Source organism: Sus scrofa, chromosome 1, assembly GCF_000003025.6.
Source record: "Sus scrofa isolate TJ Tabasco breed Duroc chromosome 1, Sscrofa11.1, whole genome shotgun sequence".
In the NCBI taxonomy this organism is placed as follows: Eukaryota; Metazoa; Chordata; class Mammalia; order Artiodactyla; family Suidae; genus Sus; species Sus scrofa.
Window position 1 is genome coordinate 138,987,696 of NC_010443.5, and position 18,239 is coordinate 139,005,934.

The 18,239-nt window shown below is 43.8% G+C and overlaps 1 protein-coding gene across 4 annotated transcripts in view; it reads right to left on the reverse strand.

The window, feature by feature from the left end:
* ADAMTS17 (ADAM metallopeptidase with thrombospondin type 1 motif 17) overlaps positions 1 to 18,239 on the reverse strand; it is a 395,981-nt gene that overhangs the window by 367,995 nt on the left and 9,747 nt on the right. For all 4 annotated transcript variants that reach the window (XM_013993230.2, XM_021098449.1, XM_005659785.3 and 1 more), the window contains exon 3: positions 15,424 to 15,577. In XM_013993230.2, the coding sequence (XP_013848684.2) occupies positions 15,424 to 15,577 (154 nt within the window). The remainder of the gene's footprint in view (positions 1 to 15,423; positions 15,578 to 18,239) is intronic.

Genomic DNA, 18,239 nt, shown 5'->3' on the forward strand with positions numbered 1-18,239 from the left:
TACCTGAGAAGCATCAACATCTGGAGGCTGGGGTGGGGAGCAAAGGAAGAAAGAGGGAATGGGTCCACCACGCCAGAGTCCCCACTGGCGATACTTCTGTGACACCTAAAGATACAGTCGAGACCCACAGGCGGGTTCTGAGGGGGCCACCCCAGTACCACTGAGCCCACCTGGCCCCAGAGGAAAAGGGAAAGCAGAGAATGGTGAGAAGATGCTGGAGGCTGTGCCGAAGGCCAGCAGGCAGAAGCAGTGCAGGAAGGGGGACTTGCATCCCTGCACCCGGTTCCAAGTGCAAGAGCAAGAAGCCACCCAGAAAACCCCACCCCGTGTTCAGACACCCCTGCTTCACACTGCAGAGTCACAGCAGCCAAGCCAGGGACTGGGTTCTCACGGCCAGTCTCTCCTCTGTCCACCCTGCCCAGCAAACTCCACTGGGAATCAGAAAGTCCTTCCAACCAGCCCACAGGCTGGTCTGGGAGGAAGGGGTGATGGGGGCACTGGGGACCGTCTTCCCTGGGGCCCACCCAGAATGAGACCAGTAATCGGCTTTCAACCCATGTGTTGGCACTCACCCCCTGGAATGCTAGCTCCGTGAGAACGGGGACCTTTACTTCTGGATGACCGCAGGAAGCCCATGCCAGGGACTGGGCCTGACACACAGTATTAAACAAACACTGGCCGAGTCAATAAAGTACTGCCTTGAATACGAGGGCATTTTATAAGTTTAAATACAGAGACCTGAAAATAAAATATACTCAAGCCAATTTAGAGAAAACACACACAGAGTCACTGAGCATATAGAATAAAATTAACATTTACATAAAGGTTCATTCCAACACTGCCCCCAGGCCTGCTTTACCCATTTTTCCTGATTCTCCAGCAAGAGAGAACCCAGAAAGACAGCCTTCAGAGGGAACCACAAGAGCAGAGGTGGATGCCCCCCCCACACCACCCCCACAAGAGACAGTCCCTTCCAGGTGGCCCTCTCCAGGTCACCAGGCCACCAGGCGCCTGCATCTGCAGTGCTCTATCCACTCCTTTAGGGAGCTCAGAGCTACTTTTGCTGAATAACTAATTGTTTTATTAGAGGAAGGAAAGACAGAAAGGGATTTATCATAGACCAATTCATTGTTCATGCAGAAAGAATTTATTCAAACTGAATATCTAGGAACTTTTAGAAGGTAACATGTTTTCTTACACTAATATTTTTAACAATTAGACCAGGGATGCCTAAAACTGGGAGCTGCCTCCAGCCAGGATCCTTCTCTGGGACCCTCCCTTCAGTGTTTCATGTCACCCCACTTTCTGCTGCCATCTCAAGCCTTCCCCAAGCACAGGACCTTGGCTTTTCCTTTTCTGCAGGCTCTCAGGCCTAAATACCCCCTTGGCCTATGCAAGAGCAGCCCAGAAATCTGGGAGACAAGCACCGCTGGATAATACTCCAGCTCCCCATCATCTGCATCCTCAGGACTGCTCTGGAAGCGTCCATTCTCAGAGTTCCTGACACAGGAAAGATACCCCTGTTACCCACAGCAACAACCTTGGACACACTCACCTTCCACTGGATTTTCCACTGGATTCTGCTCTTCCCTGTCCCTCCTTCCTGCTCCCTGGAACCCCTCCCTACACTAAACTATCTGCCCAAGTCCTCTGCTCAGGCTTGGCTTTAGGGAACCCATTCCATGGGCCTTATACAGAGATGACACCTCACTTTTTGTTTTTCTTTTTAGGGCTGTACCTAAAAGGAGGTTAAGGCTAGGGGTCAATTTGGAGCTGTAGCTGCCAGCCTACACCACAGCCACAGCAATGCAATATCTGAGCTGCATCCGCGACCTACACCACAGCTCACAGCAACACCAGATCCTTAACCCACTGAGCGAGGCCAGGGAATGAACCCACATCCTCCTGGAAACTAGCTGGGTTCTTAGCCTGCTGAGCCACAACGGGAACTCCAACACCTTACATTTTAATAATACTTTCTACTTCACGAAACCCCATCCGCATTAGTTCATTTAACTGTCAGCAACCTGGTGAAGTAAAACTATGGAGTAAAGTAATGCCTCTCTTTTCTGGATGAGGAAACACAGGAATAAGGAGATGAGCTGACTTCAAGACATCTGTAGCCCAGAAAGCAGAGTTAGACCCTGCCCACTGCTGGCAGGGCCCCGGCCAGGACACACAGGCAGGCCGTGTCCACTTTACAGCACTTCACAGGCTCAACGACCACAGTCATTCAGCCTCAGGGAATGATGATAATAACAATAATTTTATTCTTCCCAAAGAGTGATTAATGCATCTCCCCTACTCATTCAAACACCCCAAAAGAGAATTCAAAAATTTCCTCGGTCACCTGTCTTAAAAAGAAATAAAAATGAGATCAAAGGCACTTGGATAAATACATGGTTTGGATGAAGCAAATGGCAGGATCAGAGGTTCCCCTGAAAGCTTGTGAGAATTAAGCCTGGAAGACAATGGCAAATATAGAAGTAATTATTCCTGAGCACTTGCAAGGCACAAGGAAGACTCTGAAGTCGCAGAAACACTTACCAGTGATCTCACACATGCCCGCCCCCTGTCACTGGTAGCCACAAGATGGGGGTGTGGGTTCCCAGCCTCAAGGGGACAGGTGAGCCCAATCCCCTGGTCTTTCAACTGCCAGCATCTGTGCCAGCTCCCTCTAGATAAGGTGGTGGGCAAATGCCACAGGTGCCTAAGAAACATTGCCAGGAGCATGACGGCTGCCCCCTATGGCCCAAGGGAACAAACTCAAGATCCATCCTATGGAATTTGAGATCAAATTGCCTATTTTCTCCAGACCACTGGGAAAAGGAGATAGTACTCGTACTTGAGGTCAATGAAAGCAGCAATAGGTGACCTTGGTGCGTTGATTTACTGAAGTATTAATTAGGTTTTTTCCTTATGCTGTTGCTTATGGGTAGACTTTGTGTTCCTTTGCTGAGAGCATTTTGTAGGGCCCAAGGCAGAAGACGTCTAAGCACAGCTACCATTCTGGACAGAGTTTCTGGAATCTTGGCTTCCTAAAAGAAGAGCATTTGGGGAAGGAGTGCCCTTGAGATGAGGGGCAGGGGTTGAAGCCGCAAGAGAGAGTGGTGTGGTTGGATTCAGTGAGCAGCAGGGAAACACCCTATGCAGCCCCCAGGGGTAGGCAGGCAGGATCCCTGAGCTAGATCTCTCTGGAAGGTCCTTGTCATCAAGGATGGCTGATACAATGAGAAATGTCATACCTGGAACAGTAGGTGACTGATCTGAGAGCCCAGCAGACCCAAGGCCCAAAGGCTGACCCAAAGAGTGAAGGACCAGTGTTATCTGCCACAGCAAGATAAGAGATCTGATGGGGCAATTCCAACCATAGGCACAGGGAAGTACAACAGAATCTGCCTCTGTTCAGAGCTCTGAATGCCAGGGGAATTCAGAAAGTCAGTAAGTCTCCAGCGCAAATCCCCCAGCCTGTGCTACACACACAAATATGCATCACTCTTAGAGTATAGACTTCCCGAGAAAAACACTGCAGCAGAAATCATATTTGGACTTGTGGAAAGGTTCTGGGGCATCAGAGAGAAAGGCATGTGAAATTACTCAGTGAGGTTTTTCCAAAGCCCAAAGCACAGGTGCTGCAGGCTGGGGGAGGAGGGGACCCATCAGCCACAATGTAAAATTACAGTCCACATAAGAAAACCACCTCAAATAAAAGAATGAGCAAATACACACAGGAAGATCAGGACCCCAAGGAATTCAGATGGTAGAATAATTTTTAAAAAGGCCTAAAATAATTATGTCAAAAATAACCAAAGTGGAAATTCCCATTGTGGCTCAGCAAACCTGACTAGTATCCATGAGGATGCAGGCTGGATCCCTGGCATCGCTCAGTGGGTTAAGGATCCGGTGTTGCCATGAGCTCTGGTGTAGGTTGCAGATCCTGCATTGCTTAGATCTGGTATTGCTGTGGCGTAGGCCAGCAGCTGCAGCTCCAGGTCAACCCCTAGCCTGGGAACTTCCATATGCCACAGGTGTGGCCCTAAAAAGCAAAAAACAAACAAAAAAACCCAATGTGATAAAGGAACTTCTTTAAAAATGTTCTTAAAACATTCTTTAAGAAGGACATTAAACACAGAGAAGTCCATTCCGAAAAGTCATACTGAGCAAATAAGTTGGTAAATATATAAACTTAAGTCCTTTTAACTGTGAGAATATATAATGATGATGATTAAATGGGAAGGGATAAAAATATATAATTAAATTAATAGACAAAAATAACATGGAAAGTGAAAGCTAAAGCACTTGAAGGGTCATGTATTATGAATGAAAGACACCTGATACTTTTAGATGTCCTTAACACATTTTTTTTTAAATTTAATGTAACAACAACAAAAACAAAAACTGAATAGATTGTAAAACTTACAGTGGAAGAAAAAAGGGGGAATAAAGAAAAGTTAGTGGAACCAACGGAAAGAAAAACAACAAAAATAAATAATACAAAGAAAAAGCATGGTATTATTAATGGAAAACAAAATATAAGATGGTAGAAATAAATGTAATTATATCAGTAACACCATACAAAAATTATAAAAATATTAATCTTGCCCATGAAAAGACAGATATTCTTGAACTGGATATTTTTCAAAATTTAGATACATAATACTTTTAAGAAACTATATAAAACATTAATATAGAAAGGATTGAAAATAAAGCTAAGGAAAAAGAAAAATCAGGCAAACACTGACCAAAATAAAAAATAACTGGCAAAACTAATATTAGGTGAAAATAGCTAGAAGGCCAAAACCTTTACCAGGAGTTTAAAAATGGCCTATTACAGGATAATGAGAAATAATTCACCAAGAATAAGGCTCCTTGACCTGTATACAATAAATAATACTGCCTTATAACCTATGCAGCAAAAATTGATAGAATTAAAAGGTGAAATAAGCCAAACCACAATTTTATGAGACTTTTAATATATCTCTAATTATAACAAGTCAAGGAGGAGATCCCACATGGCTCAGTGGTTAAGGAACCTAACTAATATCCATGAGGATGAGGGTTGGATCCCTGGCCTTTCTCTGTGGGTTGCTGTGAGCTGTGGTTTAGGTCGCAGGCAGTTTGGATCCTGCGTTGCTATGGCTGTGGCGTAGGCCAGCAGCTACAGATCCAATTTGACCCCTAGTCTTGGAAACTTCATATGCCATGGATGCACCCCCCCAAAAAAAAAGAAAGACAAAAAAAAAAAAAAAAAACACATCAAGGAGTTCCCCTTGTGCTGCAGTGGAAATGAGTCTGACTAGTATCCATGAGGATGCAAGTTCAATCCCTGGCCTCACTCACTGGGTTAAGGATCCAGTGTTGCTGTGAGCTGTGGTGTAGGTCACAGACGCAGCTCGGATCCCACATTGCTGTGGTGTAGGCCAGCAGCTGTCCCTCTGATTCAACCCTTGGCCTGGGAACTTCCATATGCCATGGATGTGTGCCTAAAAAAAAGCAAAAAATAAAACAAAGCAAGTCAAGCAAGCCAAAAATAATGAAGATATGAATGATTTTGGCATCACAACACCAAAATTTGAATGAACATATATAAATGCTGTTCACAACAATTAAAGTGTATGCATTCTTTTAATTTACACATAAAACATTTATTAAAGCAAAAAAGCCTGTGTTCTAAACCACACCGCAAATCGCAACCATTACCAAAGAATATTATATGGAGTGCAGCATGGTCAACAAACCTCTAACAGACCTAAACCTCCTGCGCAGAACAACTGTAAACTTAAACAAAATGCAAAAATCCAGTGACCTGATTACAGGAAAGTAAACCAATTCAGGAAGGTTTGGGTGGAGAGTCAATGCTTGAAAGGAAAGAACAGGACAGGAGCTTAAGGCAGGCCTAGTCAGTGCTATAAGTGTGGCTTATATTCCAAGAGGAAGCCTGCAGTCCTCAGGCCTAAGGAACCAAAGGACAGAATTCCAGGCAAAAAAAAAAAAAAAAAAAAAAAAGCAACTGGGGACATATTATAAAAAGCAGATGGAGTTCCCATCTTGGCACAGCAGAAAAGAATCCAACTAGGAACCATGAAGTTGCAGGTTCAACTCCTGGCCTCACTCAGTGGGTTAAGGATCCAGCGTTGCTGAGAACTGTGGTGTAGGCTGCAGACGCAGCTCAGATCTGGCATTGCTGTGGCTCTGGCACAGGCTGGCAGCAACAGCCTCATTAGACCCCTAGCCTGGGAATCTCCATATGCCATGGGTGTAGCCCTAAAAAGACAAAAGACAAAAAAAAAGAACAGATGTAAAGAAGGGAGTCCCAAATTCTGTATATCAATTATATCACAATCTTTAAATAATCCCTATATGGAACAGACTCTAGCTGAGGATAAAAGAACAGAATTGAGATTGAGATGCTGCCTAAGAGGTAAACTTTGCAGTCCAACAAAATTAAGAGTCAGTTAAAATACTCCAGAGGAATAGAATCTAATTTACATTACCTTTACATCCAGGACATATCCCAAAATTACTTGACATGTGAGTAACTAGGAATACGTGATCCATTTTGAAGAGAAAAGATATGAGTGGAGAAAAAAATCCCAAGACAACCAGCTGTTGGAATAGAGGTAATAATTTTAAACCAACTATCACCATCATGCCTAAAGACTTAAAGGAAAATATGCTCTTGATGAAGAACAAATAGGAAATCTCAAGAGATGATGAAACTATAAAAAAGAACCAAATGGAAAACTTTATCTCAATCAAATTCTTTAATCACTAAACAGAGAACTATAAATCTTTTTTTTTTTTTTTTGTCTTTTTAGGATCATAACTGTGACACATGGAAGTTCCCAGGCAGGTCAAATCAGAGCTGTAGCTGTCAGCCTATGCCACAGCCACAGCAATGCAGGATCTGAGCCACATCTGCAACCTATGCCAAAGTTGACACATAGCAATGCCAGATCCTTTAACCCACTGAGCAAGGGCAAAAAACAAATCGGCATCCTCATGGATACTAGCTGGGTTCATTACTGCTAAGCCACAATGGGAACTCTCCTATAAATCATTTTTCAAAGATGGCAAAAACACAGGGTAAAAATTACAAAAATTCAAAAACGTATAGCTGCAATGATAATAAATAATAGACTGTTTTGTACCACACATTGTTGTAAAGTGCATTACATATTAATTTATCTAATCATCTTAATAATTCTATGAAGTACATGCAATTATCATCACCATTTTTACAAATAAAGATATTTAATAAAACTTTAAAAAAATGAAAAAATAAATTTAGTCACAAAAAGATGAAATAAATTACTCAAGGTCTTTCAAGCTAGTAAGTGATAGAGACAGGAATTCAAACCCAGTAAGCCTGTCCATAAATTCTTAAGTATCTACACTGTACTGCCCCCATAAAAAAAAATTATTATGGAACTTGGAGAATATTTAGAATTTGATACAGGAAATACTACAAATCAAAATTTATATGCAGTTAAAGTATGCATGTAGTGAAATGTATAGCCTTAAATATATACACTGAAAATTAAGGAGTTCCTGCTATGGCACAGTGGGCTAAGAATCTGACTACAGCAGCTCGGATTGCTATGGAGGCATGAGTTCAATCCCCAGTTCAGCGCAGAAAGCTAAAAGATCCAGTGTTGCTGCGGCTATGGCTCAGATTCAATCCTTGGCCTGCAAATTTCCACACACTGCAGTGCAGTCATTAAAAAAAAAAAAATCAGGAGCAAAGTTTAATGAGCTAAGTATTCTATTCAAAAATTTAGGGAAAAGCAACAGGATGAAATCTAGACACTGTAAAAAAACTGAGGAATAATTACAATAGAAATTAAAGAAAGAAGTAGGAAATACAAAGCAATAAAAATAAAAACAACGTGGCCAGGTAACGAATCCACTAAGAACATGATTTTCTTGTCATGGAAGATGCGTGACGTGGTAGCAGACGGCCGATCCGGTGGTGGCGTAGGGGGTACAGTCGATCAATAGCCTGGAACCTCATAGTCGAGCGCCAAAAATAGCAACAAAACAACAACAACAAAAAAAAAAAAAAAAAAAAAAAAAAAAAAAAAAAAAAAAAAAAAAAAAAAAAATAAAACCAAAGTTAGTGCTTTCAAAAGACTAATGAATTAGACAAACCTCTACAATTAAAATGATCCAGATTTGCATTTATTAACATAGGTAAACTTGAAAAACATTATTGTAACTGATAAAAGCAAACTGCACAGTGTGAAGAATTATGAAAAATTTAAAATATACAAAACAATGCAACATGCAATTTGTGACTATATACCACAAATCTTATAATAGTTTTAAAAAAACATGGATAGGAAAGATTCGCAGCAAATTAGGATGCTGGTTTCTTCCAGGGAATAAGCTAGAGGGATAAGGGTACTGCAGCAACATATTTAGTCATATCCATAAATCTTAATTTCTCTCCAAAAAAATTAAAAGTTCTGAAGAAGATGTGACCTTATCTTAACATGGATTAAGTCTGAATGCTAGGTATGTGGACCTTCAGTTTTTGTTTCGTGCTTTCTCCTCCCTTGTTTTACATGTTTTACAACTAATAATAATTTATACCGGCTACTTATGTTTACTTCTTTACTGTCTATCTCACCCACCAAACCATGAGGTTCCTGGAGGCAGGGACCAGGCTGTGTCAGGCTCAACACAGTATGTTCACTGTCTAAGGGTCAATGAATACATGATGACTGAATAAACAAAAACGAGAGGGAAAACGTAAGCATGTGACCTCCAAGGGTAACTTCCAGTCTAGAATCACTAAGATTCCCTGATCACACTGCAAGAGGCAAGAATGACAGATTTAAGTATAATGAGAATTTGTAGCTTTCAGCTCAGGGTTTCTCTCTTTCCCACTTAATACAGAACAAGGACACTGAGGTGGTGCCCTGATAATAAAGAATGGGGATACAAATCATAGTTATAACCAGTTCCGTTGTGGCTCAATGGAAACAAATCTGACTAGGAACCATGAGGTTGCAGGTTCGAACCCTGGCCTTGCTTAGTGGGTTAAGGATCCGGAGTTGCTGTGAGCTGTGGTGTAGGTCGCAGACCCAGCTTGGATCTGGCATTGCTACAGCTGTGGCTGTGGCGTAGGCCAGCAGCTATAGCTCCAATTCAACCCCTAGCCTTGGAACCTCCATATGCCTCGGCCCTAAAAAAAGCAAAACGAAAAACAAAAAAAACAAACAAACAAAAACTCACAAAACCCCCCAAAGGAAGATGATTTTACCAGCTGCAGATGAAGCCAAAGCTCAGTCGCCCAGTTCTTTCTAACTTGCCTGAGGTTACACCGCTCCTTTCATATTTACTTACACAGGAAAAAACTGTGAATAGATGTCAACCAGCCAACAATGACATTTATTCTTATAGAGAGGGTCCCTTTATACAGTCTATTTCTAATTTCCTTGACATTTGTTTTTGCCTTTCAGGTATTTGTAAGTGTTCCTACAAACATTCCTCCAGCAAGGTGGCTGGAAGTGGTAATGTCACCCTCTCACCTCTATGTTCTTCAGCAATAACCCTGAGAAGCAGACAAAATCAGCATCATCATATCAACGTTACAGGGGAGAAAACATGGGCTGATCTGTGTCCTCTAACCCTTAGTACCTTTGAATGTGACCATGTTTGAAGAGGTAGGTAATTCAGTGAAAATGGGGTCATTAGGATGGGCCCTAATCTAATCTGGTGTCCTCCTAAGAAGATGTGATTGGGACACAGACAAGTGCAGAGGTAAGACCATGAGAAGACACAAGGAAAAGACAGCCGTCTACAAGCCAAAAAGAGAGGCCTCAGGAGAAACCAACCCTGCCAACACCTTGATCTCAGACCTCTAGATTCCAGAACTGTGAGCAAGTACATGCATGTTCTTCAAGCTGCTGGGGTCTGTGGTCATTTGTTCCAGCAGCCCCGGCAAACTAACAGAGAGGTGCGTTGATGTCATGGGACTCTTCAGGGGTCACATCCAAGGGAGACAGAGCTGGGTCTCTAGCATCATTCTTTCTCTTTCTCCTGGAATAATAATTCTCAAAATATTGGGGTCTATATTTGGACTTCATTTTTTTTTATGGCTACTCTTACACATGGAAGTTCCCAGGCCAGTGGTCAAATTGGAGCTGCAGCTGAGGACTACGCCACAGCCACAGCAACACTGGATCTGAGCTGCATCTGTGACCAATGCTGCAGCCTGTGGGAATGCCAGATCCTTAACCCACTGAGCGAGGCCAGGGATCAAACCCACACCCTCATGGACACTATGTCAGGTTCTTAACCTGCTGAGCCACAACAGGAACTCCTGGAGTTAATATTTTTATATGTAAATAAATACTTAAAATATTAACATAAAAAAACCCAAAGTATGGAGTTCCCGTCATGGTGCAGTGGTTAACAAATCCGACTAGGAACCATGAGGTTGCAGGTTCGATCCCTGGCCTCACTCAATAAGTTGAGGATTCAACATTGCTGTGAGCTGTGGTGTAGGCAGGCGGCTATAGCTCCAATTAGACCCCTAGCCTGGGAACCTCCACATGGCACGGGAAGCAGCCCTAGAAAAGGCAAAAAGACAAAAAAAAAAAAGTATAAATTTAATTCCATTTCTTTTGAGTTCTTCTTCCACTTAAGATGCAGAAGAACATGGAAGATCATCACTCCCATTAAAACAACAAAAAACACTGGATAAACTAAGAAATCATATTTTGCTTTACCCACTGGAGACCTGAGGTCTCAAGGAAGTTTAAAAGAACCAAATTTCAGAGGAACTGAGCCCTTCCTAAGCGAGCAAAGACCAGTAGCTATGTTTCTCCCCGGGGGCACCGGTGGCATGAGGAGTTAATTGGCATCTGAGGGAGGAGCTCATGAAGTAAGATGGAACCACTGAGCCAGAATGATGGATTAGCCCTGGATTAGAGGCGCCCTGAAGCTGCTCTGCCAGGCTTTTTCTTGACATCTAGGAAGTCAGGACAAGGATGGAAAGTAGAGTGGTATCTCCTTACCTATGTGGGACCGAGCTAAGCGCTGGCACTCTTGCCTCCAGACATTTGAAACCAGTGGTGAATTGAAAGGAATTAAAGTCATGATCCAAGTCAAGCCACCCCCTCTCCTGATTAGACAAAAGAGTTTCTCTCCTCAGCCCAGCTGCCTCCTTATCACCAGGAGAGAAGCCAGCTGCAGACAAAGCATCACTGAGGTCCAAGGTCCCACTCTGCTCCTCGGTTCCAGGAGCCCCTAGCAGTGATGGCTTTAGTGTTTAAGTCAGTTTGATTTCTGTCATTTCCAACCAAAGGAATCTTAATTGACATGAGCACAAGTCCGAACCAATTATTTATTACAGAGTATGTACAGATAGTATTATACATGTAAACTCTTGCCTAAGTTGGCAATACACCATTTCAGAATCATTACAGTTTCCTTTAAATACTAAAATTAATTTTAGAATGCTTATAAACGAAACAAACAATACTACAAAATAACTGCAACAAAATTTTTAAACAATCATAACTGAACTTAAACTATAAAGTAGATATCAACAACTACCCAGGCACCATTGCTGAATGGCATATTTTTATTCTAAAGAACCCATTGCCACTTAAAACACTGCAGGATTCCTATTCTGACAGTGTCCCACAGCAAACTAGCCTTATTATTTTACAATCTACTTCTATCATCCACTATGTTATGTCTATCAGAGAGAAGGAGAAGATATTCAAATTGTTACTAAAAACCATGAATGTGCTAGTGGGAAGATTCTAAACTGAATCTGAACAGAGAAACTGAAATAGGCATAGCAGACAAAAAGTTTTGAAGTCACAATAACCACTCAAAAAGTCAAGAAACATTTCGAAATATCCAAAGTACCATTTTTGGTTGTTGGGACTAGCCAAAAATATCTTCAAAAACTCATGTTCACCAAAAAAGAAAGAAGGAAGGAAGGAGAAAAGAAAGAAGGAAAGGAAAGGGGAAAAAAAAAAAGAAAAGGCGGCTCAGGCTCATAGGCTCCATATTTTCATGCCAAGTTCCAAGTTAGAGTGATATTTGACGAGTTAGTTTATAAGGTCCTAAAGTAAGAAGCTATAAAGAAAACAGGATCTGCCTGTCCCCTCTCTGGAAGCCCTGAAGATTGCCAGAAATGAAGCCTCTGTATTACCCAGGTGGCTCTGACTGTGCCAGTCCCTAGAGAACAAGGCAGCTTACCCAGACTCAACTTGCAGGTAAACTGAGTGCTTCATGGAGGGGGAAGAGTTGCCGGACACCCCCTCACCTGCAGGAGCCAGCTGGCTACCTCCAGGCTGCATCCAAGGTTGGGGTGATACAAGATCAATGATAAGGCACAATGACACCTATGGCTGCCACGTTCAGCCATAAAGAACATGTTCCCATGGGAAATCTTGGATTCATCTGATTAATTTCTTTGGAAACTTATTTTGCTGGTATCCCAGTAAATTAATTTTCCCAATTTCCAAACCCCCAATGTTTGAAAGTTAATCCAAACTAGATGAGTCCTGAATGACTGCTTCTTAGCTAAGCCTTAGAAGGCCCATTGTCTTTCTCAACAAAGTTGATGGAGCATTTCACACAGAGCAAGCCCAGAAGTGAAATGTACATTCTTCTCCTACATCTGTGCTCCTACCCAAGACAGAGCCCGAGGTGGCACCACCTTAAATACAGGAGATGCTCTCACATGGCAGAGCACAGTGACATGAGACTTGGGGGCCAGGAAGAGATTTTTCTCTAAGCAAATTCGGAAATTACTCTCTGCAGCTTTGCATGGCTCTTGTAGTTTTTTTTTTTTTTTTTTTTTGTCATCTTTTTTCTTTTTAGGGCTGCACCCGCAGCATATGGAGGTTCCCAGGCTAGGGGCCTAATCGGAGCTGTAGCCACCAGCCTACGCCAGAGGCACAGCAACACCAGATCCAAGCTGCGTCTGTGAACTCCACCACAGCTCACAGCAACGCCGGATCCTTAACCCACTGAGCGAGGCCAGGGTTCAAACCCACAACCTCATGGTTCCTAGTCGGATTTGTTTCCGCTGCGCCACAACTGGAACTCCATCTCTTGTTGTAACTTAATTTCCATCATATCTTCCCTGCCCTGGTTTTGTTCATTTTATTCCCTTCACTAAAGGCAAAACAGTCTGTGCCTCCCAACCAGCCTTAGGGACAAAAATGCAAACACAAGCACAATTTATCATTTTGTCAGCAATCCCTGGTATCACGTCCCTAAAGAGGATGGCAGCTGGTAATTAGGCAAATATTCCATGATATCATCCTTAAGCACCCTGGGTTTCTGGTCACTGACTAGCAGCTGATGAACCAAAGTGAGAACAAAACATATTTGCCCTTGGGTTTCACTGTGTGGCCCTGTTTGGTGCTTCTCACCTGAGAAAACCCACTTCCCCCGGCCCACGGGTGCTATGACTCATGTTTAAAACTTCTTAGCGCAGCAGTTCTCAGTGCCAGCTGAACATCGGAGGCTTTAAATGGGGAAGGTTTTTAATCGCCAGATGCCCAAGCTGCACCCAGACCAATAAAGACACCTCTCTGGGAGTAGGAACTGGGCATGACTAGCTGATAAAACTCCCCAGGGGATGGCAATGGACAGCCAGGGCTGAGAACCTCTGGAAATGCACAAGGATTTAAAATGACCAATAGCTATTTACTTTTTTTTTTTTTTTTTTGTATTTTTATGGCTGCACCTGCAGCACATGGAGATTCCTAGGCTAGTGGTCAAATGCGAGCTACAGCTGCCAGCCTATGCCACAGCAATGTGGGATCTGAGCTGCATCTGTGAACTACACTACAGTTCATGGCAATGCCGGATCCTTAACCCACTGGCAAGGCCAGGGATCAAACCCTCATTCTCATGGATACTAGTTGGGTTTATTACCACTGAGCCACAACAGGAACTCCCAATAGCCATTTATTTTAAAAGCAGATCAGGGAGTTCTCTCGTGGCGCAGCGGGTTAAGGATCTTGGTGTTGTCACCACAGTGGCTCGGGTTGCTGCTATGGTGTGGGTTCAGCCCCTGGCCTGGGAACTTCTATGTGCCACAAGTGCAGCCAAAAAAACCCCAAAACCTTAAAAAAAAAAAAAAAAAAATCCTGGTCTACAGGAGAGTCAGATAATTTACTTCCAAGGTCATTGGAACACTAAGCCTAGATATTTGTGTCAACGATAAGTCTTTAAACTACAAAAGCACATCTCCCAAAGCTCAGCCATGGGGCCTCTGCTCTCCAGGGAGGAAGTGCCACGTATGAGCAGGAGGCTATTATCTTCACCCAGGGACACTCACAGGCTGACTGCCTGTGACACCACACCATGAAATGTCCTGAAACACCTAACAGATAATCCCCAGGTGGCTCAAAGAAAGGCACAGAATATAAGAACCTTGGGTTCTCAGCCAAGCTGCTTATTAGAACCACCTTTCAAAACATACCCAAGTCATTCCCCAGATCAATTAGGTCAGGATGTGGGGGGACCAGCTGGTACACGGCATTTTTTAAATAGTGGCTCTCACACTTAAGCAGGATCAGATTTACCTGGACAGCCTCAAAGCTACTGATTTCTGGACCCACCCCCATGGTTCCTAATTCAGGAGGTAGTGGGATGGGGGGAGTGCTAAGAACCTGCAGATCTAACAGATTCCCAGGTGATGCTGCTAGCTCAGGGGTCACACTTTGGCCCCAATGCTTCCTTGGTCCCCCAGGCGACTCTAATGAGTGCAGTCCAGACCTGGACCAAGGACCACAGTATAAGAACAGCTCTGGCTAGGGGGCCAGGGGAAGGAATTCTCACGTCAGATCCACCACCAACCCTGGGCTTGATAATCACAAGCCATTAATGTCAGTCAGGCCTCAACTTGCTCCTGGTCTATAAATCTGAGATACTACACAAAAAAGACCTGGGTTCTTTCCAGAAATACTTGTTTCAAAGGGCCACTACACATGAAACACTGCCATTAACACAGAGAGAAAAGCAAAGAAAGTGGCCTTACGGGCAATTTAAAAAGTCGAGTTCCTGTTTTGGCTCACTGGGTTAAGAACCTGACTCCTAAACATGAGGATGCGAGTTCAATCCCTGGCCTCGATCAGTGGGTTAAGGATCCGGCATTGCCACAAGCTGCAGCATAGGTCACGGATGCATCTTGTCTCAGAGGTGTGGCTGTGGCATAGGCTGGCGGCTATGGCTCCAATTCGCCTGACCCCTAGCCTGCTAACTTCCATATGCTGTGGGTGCGGGCCCTAAAAAAACAAGAAATAAATCGAAAGATATGGTCTTGCTCACACGACTTCAGCACACTTGGGGACATGCCAATGAAGGATGGTCTGGGGACGTACAACAGTACCAAACAGGCATGCGCCATGAGTCAGTTAGGTTGGTTCCCAGACTCACCTGTGAGGACCTTGCAGGGCTGCCCCGGCATCTGGGCCTCGGCTGAGGGGCTGGGCGTCAAGGACCATCTGCGCCTGATCAGATGCTCCTGTCCCTGGGAACTGTTGAGGGGCTGGATTAGCACCTGCTCCTGCCCAAGCTGGATGAGTCCAACCTGCCCAGAGAGAGGAAAACGGGTGTCAGCCCCTTCCTTCGTGCCTGCCATGACCCCAGCAACCAGAGCACGGGAAGGCCACCCAGTGATGGCCTGGTTCAGGTGCCTGGGCTTTTTCTCTGCACCAACGTACTGAGCCCAAGAGTGAGCTACAGTGTGACGTGAAATGTCCCATCCAGCAGTTGTGTTGGGGGGGGGTCATATGACAGGAGGCAGGGGGTGAGAGGTGTGCAACAGCACCCATTTTCTGGGTTTACATTCAAATATGTATTACTTTAGTATTAATTAACAAAAAAAAAAAATTTTAAATCATCTCCTAAAAGTTCACCTCAAGAGGTACCCCCCAAAGTACTGGAAATGAATGACAACTATATACTTAATAGGAAAATATGTCTATCTTATCCCTGGCAAATATTTATATCTTTTTTTTTTTTTTCATTCTTTTGCTTTTTAGGGCCATACCTTCAGCATATGGAAGTTCCCAGGCTAGCGGTCAAATCAGAGCTGCAGCCCACAGCAACACCAGATCCCCAAGCCACTGAGCAAGGCCAAGGATCAAACCTGCATCCTCATAGATGCTAGTTGGATTCATTTCCACTGAGCCACAGTGGGAACTCCCCCTGGGGAATATTTAGAACTAAATAGAGAGAACAAAGTTAAACCTGTAATGTTAATAGTTCTGTGATTGGAGATTTACACATTTTTTTCAGTGCTGAAGAAAACTTGGCAGAGTATCTAATGGATTAAATTTGTGATTCTAATTTAAAGTGAATCCACGGCTTAGACCTGTGATGTTAAGATCTTATTAGGCTTATAAGCAGCATCAGAATACATAAGAGAACTTAAGATTCCCCATCTATGTAAGACTAGGAACTCGTCATTTGTAAGAAGTACTTGCAAAGGGTTTTTTGTTTAGTTGGTTGGTTGGTTAGGGTTCAAAGGGTTTATTGTTTAATCAGACAACAAAAGAACTTGCAAATGAAATTGAATACATCAAATTTCTAAACATGGTTTTAAAAGTTTAAACATGGTTAAACACCAGATTTGCAAATGGGATCAAATATTATCCAAGGCCCCTTAAAAAGGATTGCAGAAACTTCCTAGATTGTAAGTAGAGCATGATTTGTAAACTGAATGGAAAGTTTAAGGACTGGGATTTTTTCATTTGTCACTTTAAGAGAGTAACAATTCTAAATCTACCACTAGCTTCCCTTCTGATCCATCAACAAAACCAGGTAAACTTCCCACAAGGAACCAGCTGAGCCACAGCTGGGGATGATCTGTGCTTGCACACTAGGCCCTGTGGCCATGGCCCTGCTCCAGGTGCATCTCAGGACCACCTGCACTAGCACAGACTCAGGAGCTTGGGCCCACCTCTCTTAGGCTATCACCAACACCCGGTCTTCTCTCCAACTCTGTTTCTAAAAGCCATGACAGGAGTTCCCCTTGTGGCTCAGAGGTAATGAACCAGACTAATAACCATGAGGATGCGGGTTCAATCCCTGACCTCACTTAGTGGGTTAAGGATCCGGCACTGCCATGAGCTGTGGTGTAGGCCACAGATGGAGCTCAGATCCAGCATTGCTGTGGCTGTGGTGTAGGCCAGCAGCTGCAGCTCCGATTTGACCCCTAGCCCAGGAACTTCCAAATGCTGCAGGTGCAGCCCAAAAAAAGCAAATAAATAATAATTAAAGAAATAAAAGCCATGACATACTGGACCAGTGGTTCTCAAACTCCAGGGTGCATCAGAATCACCTGGAGGCCTTAGAGGTTCCCCCAGAACCTGCATTCCTGACATGTCCCGGGTGATCCTGACGCCGAAGGCCTGAGGACCACACTTTTTGAAGCACTGCTCTCCACCACAGCACAGCTGCTCCTCTGGTCTCAGGTACAGAGTTCAGTCAAACCAAACGACTTAGACCCCTCTACCTTTTGATGCATGGGTACCAATCCTCTTTGCAAATAAGTCAGATCAGCTAATCAGATTGCCTATGGGGTGAGATCATACTCACTGGTCTAAGCAGATTTCAAGGTTTCCATTTCATCAGAACTTCTGCCAAGAACAACTCAGATTTTACTGCCCAAATAAAACTGTCTTAAAGGGGCACTGCATGACCTGCTGGAAAGCATGGCTTTCTCCCTTCGTCTTTGAAGTTGAAACTTGGGTTTGTTCACTGCGATACCTTGGGGAGATGGAAGAAGTGGAGGCAGAGGGTGGCTGTGGGGGACTCTGCAGATCCCCACCAGGGCTCAGTGCAGAAGCCCTCAATAACCATCAGTGGAAATGCCCACAGCTGAACAGCTGAAATCAAGTTGGCAGATGCAGCCCAGTCCAGGGGTGGGAGGTGTTGTTGCCCACACAGAAGGAGGTCCCTGTCCCCTGGAGGACAAGGGGCCAGGGTCTTCCTGAAATGCTGGAGATGAGGAAGATCAAAGGCCCCCTAGCACTTTCAAAGCCAGTTCTCTTTCATTCAGTCTAGTGTTTGTATGCACAAACCGCAGGGTAAAAGGCCAATTAGCAGGAAGCTCTAAGGTGACACAAAGTAGGGAGAATCTCACCTTGGTGGCAAAGCAAGGTCCAGCCCCTTGGGGGAGTGTTCTGCTTTAGGTCCTTTTTGGAGGGACCCACATGCTGGTTTCCTTCCACTCAGGAAAGAAAATG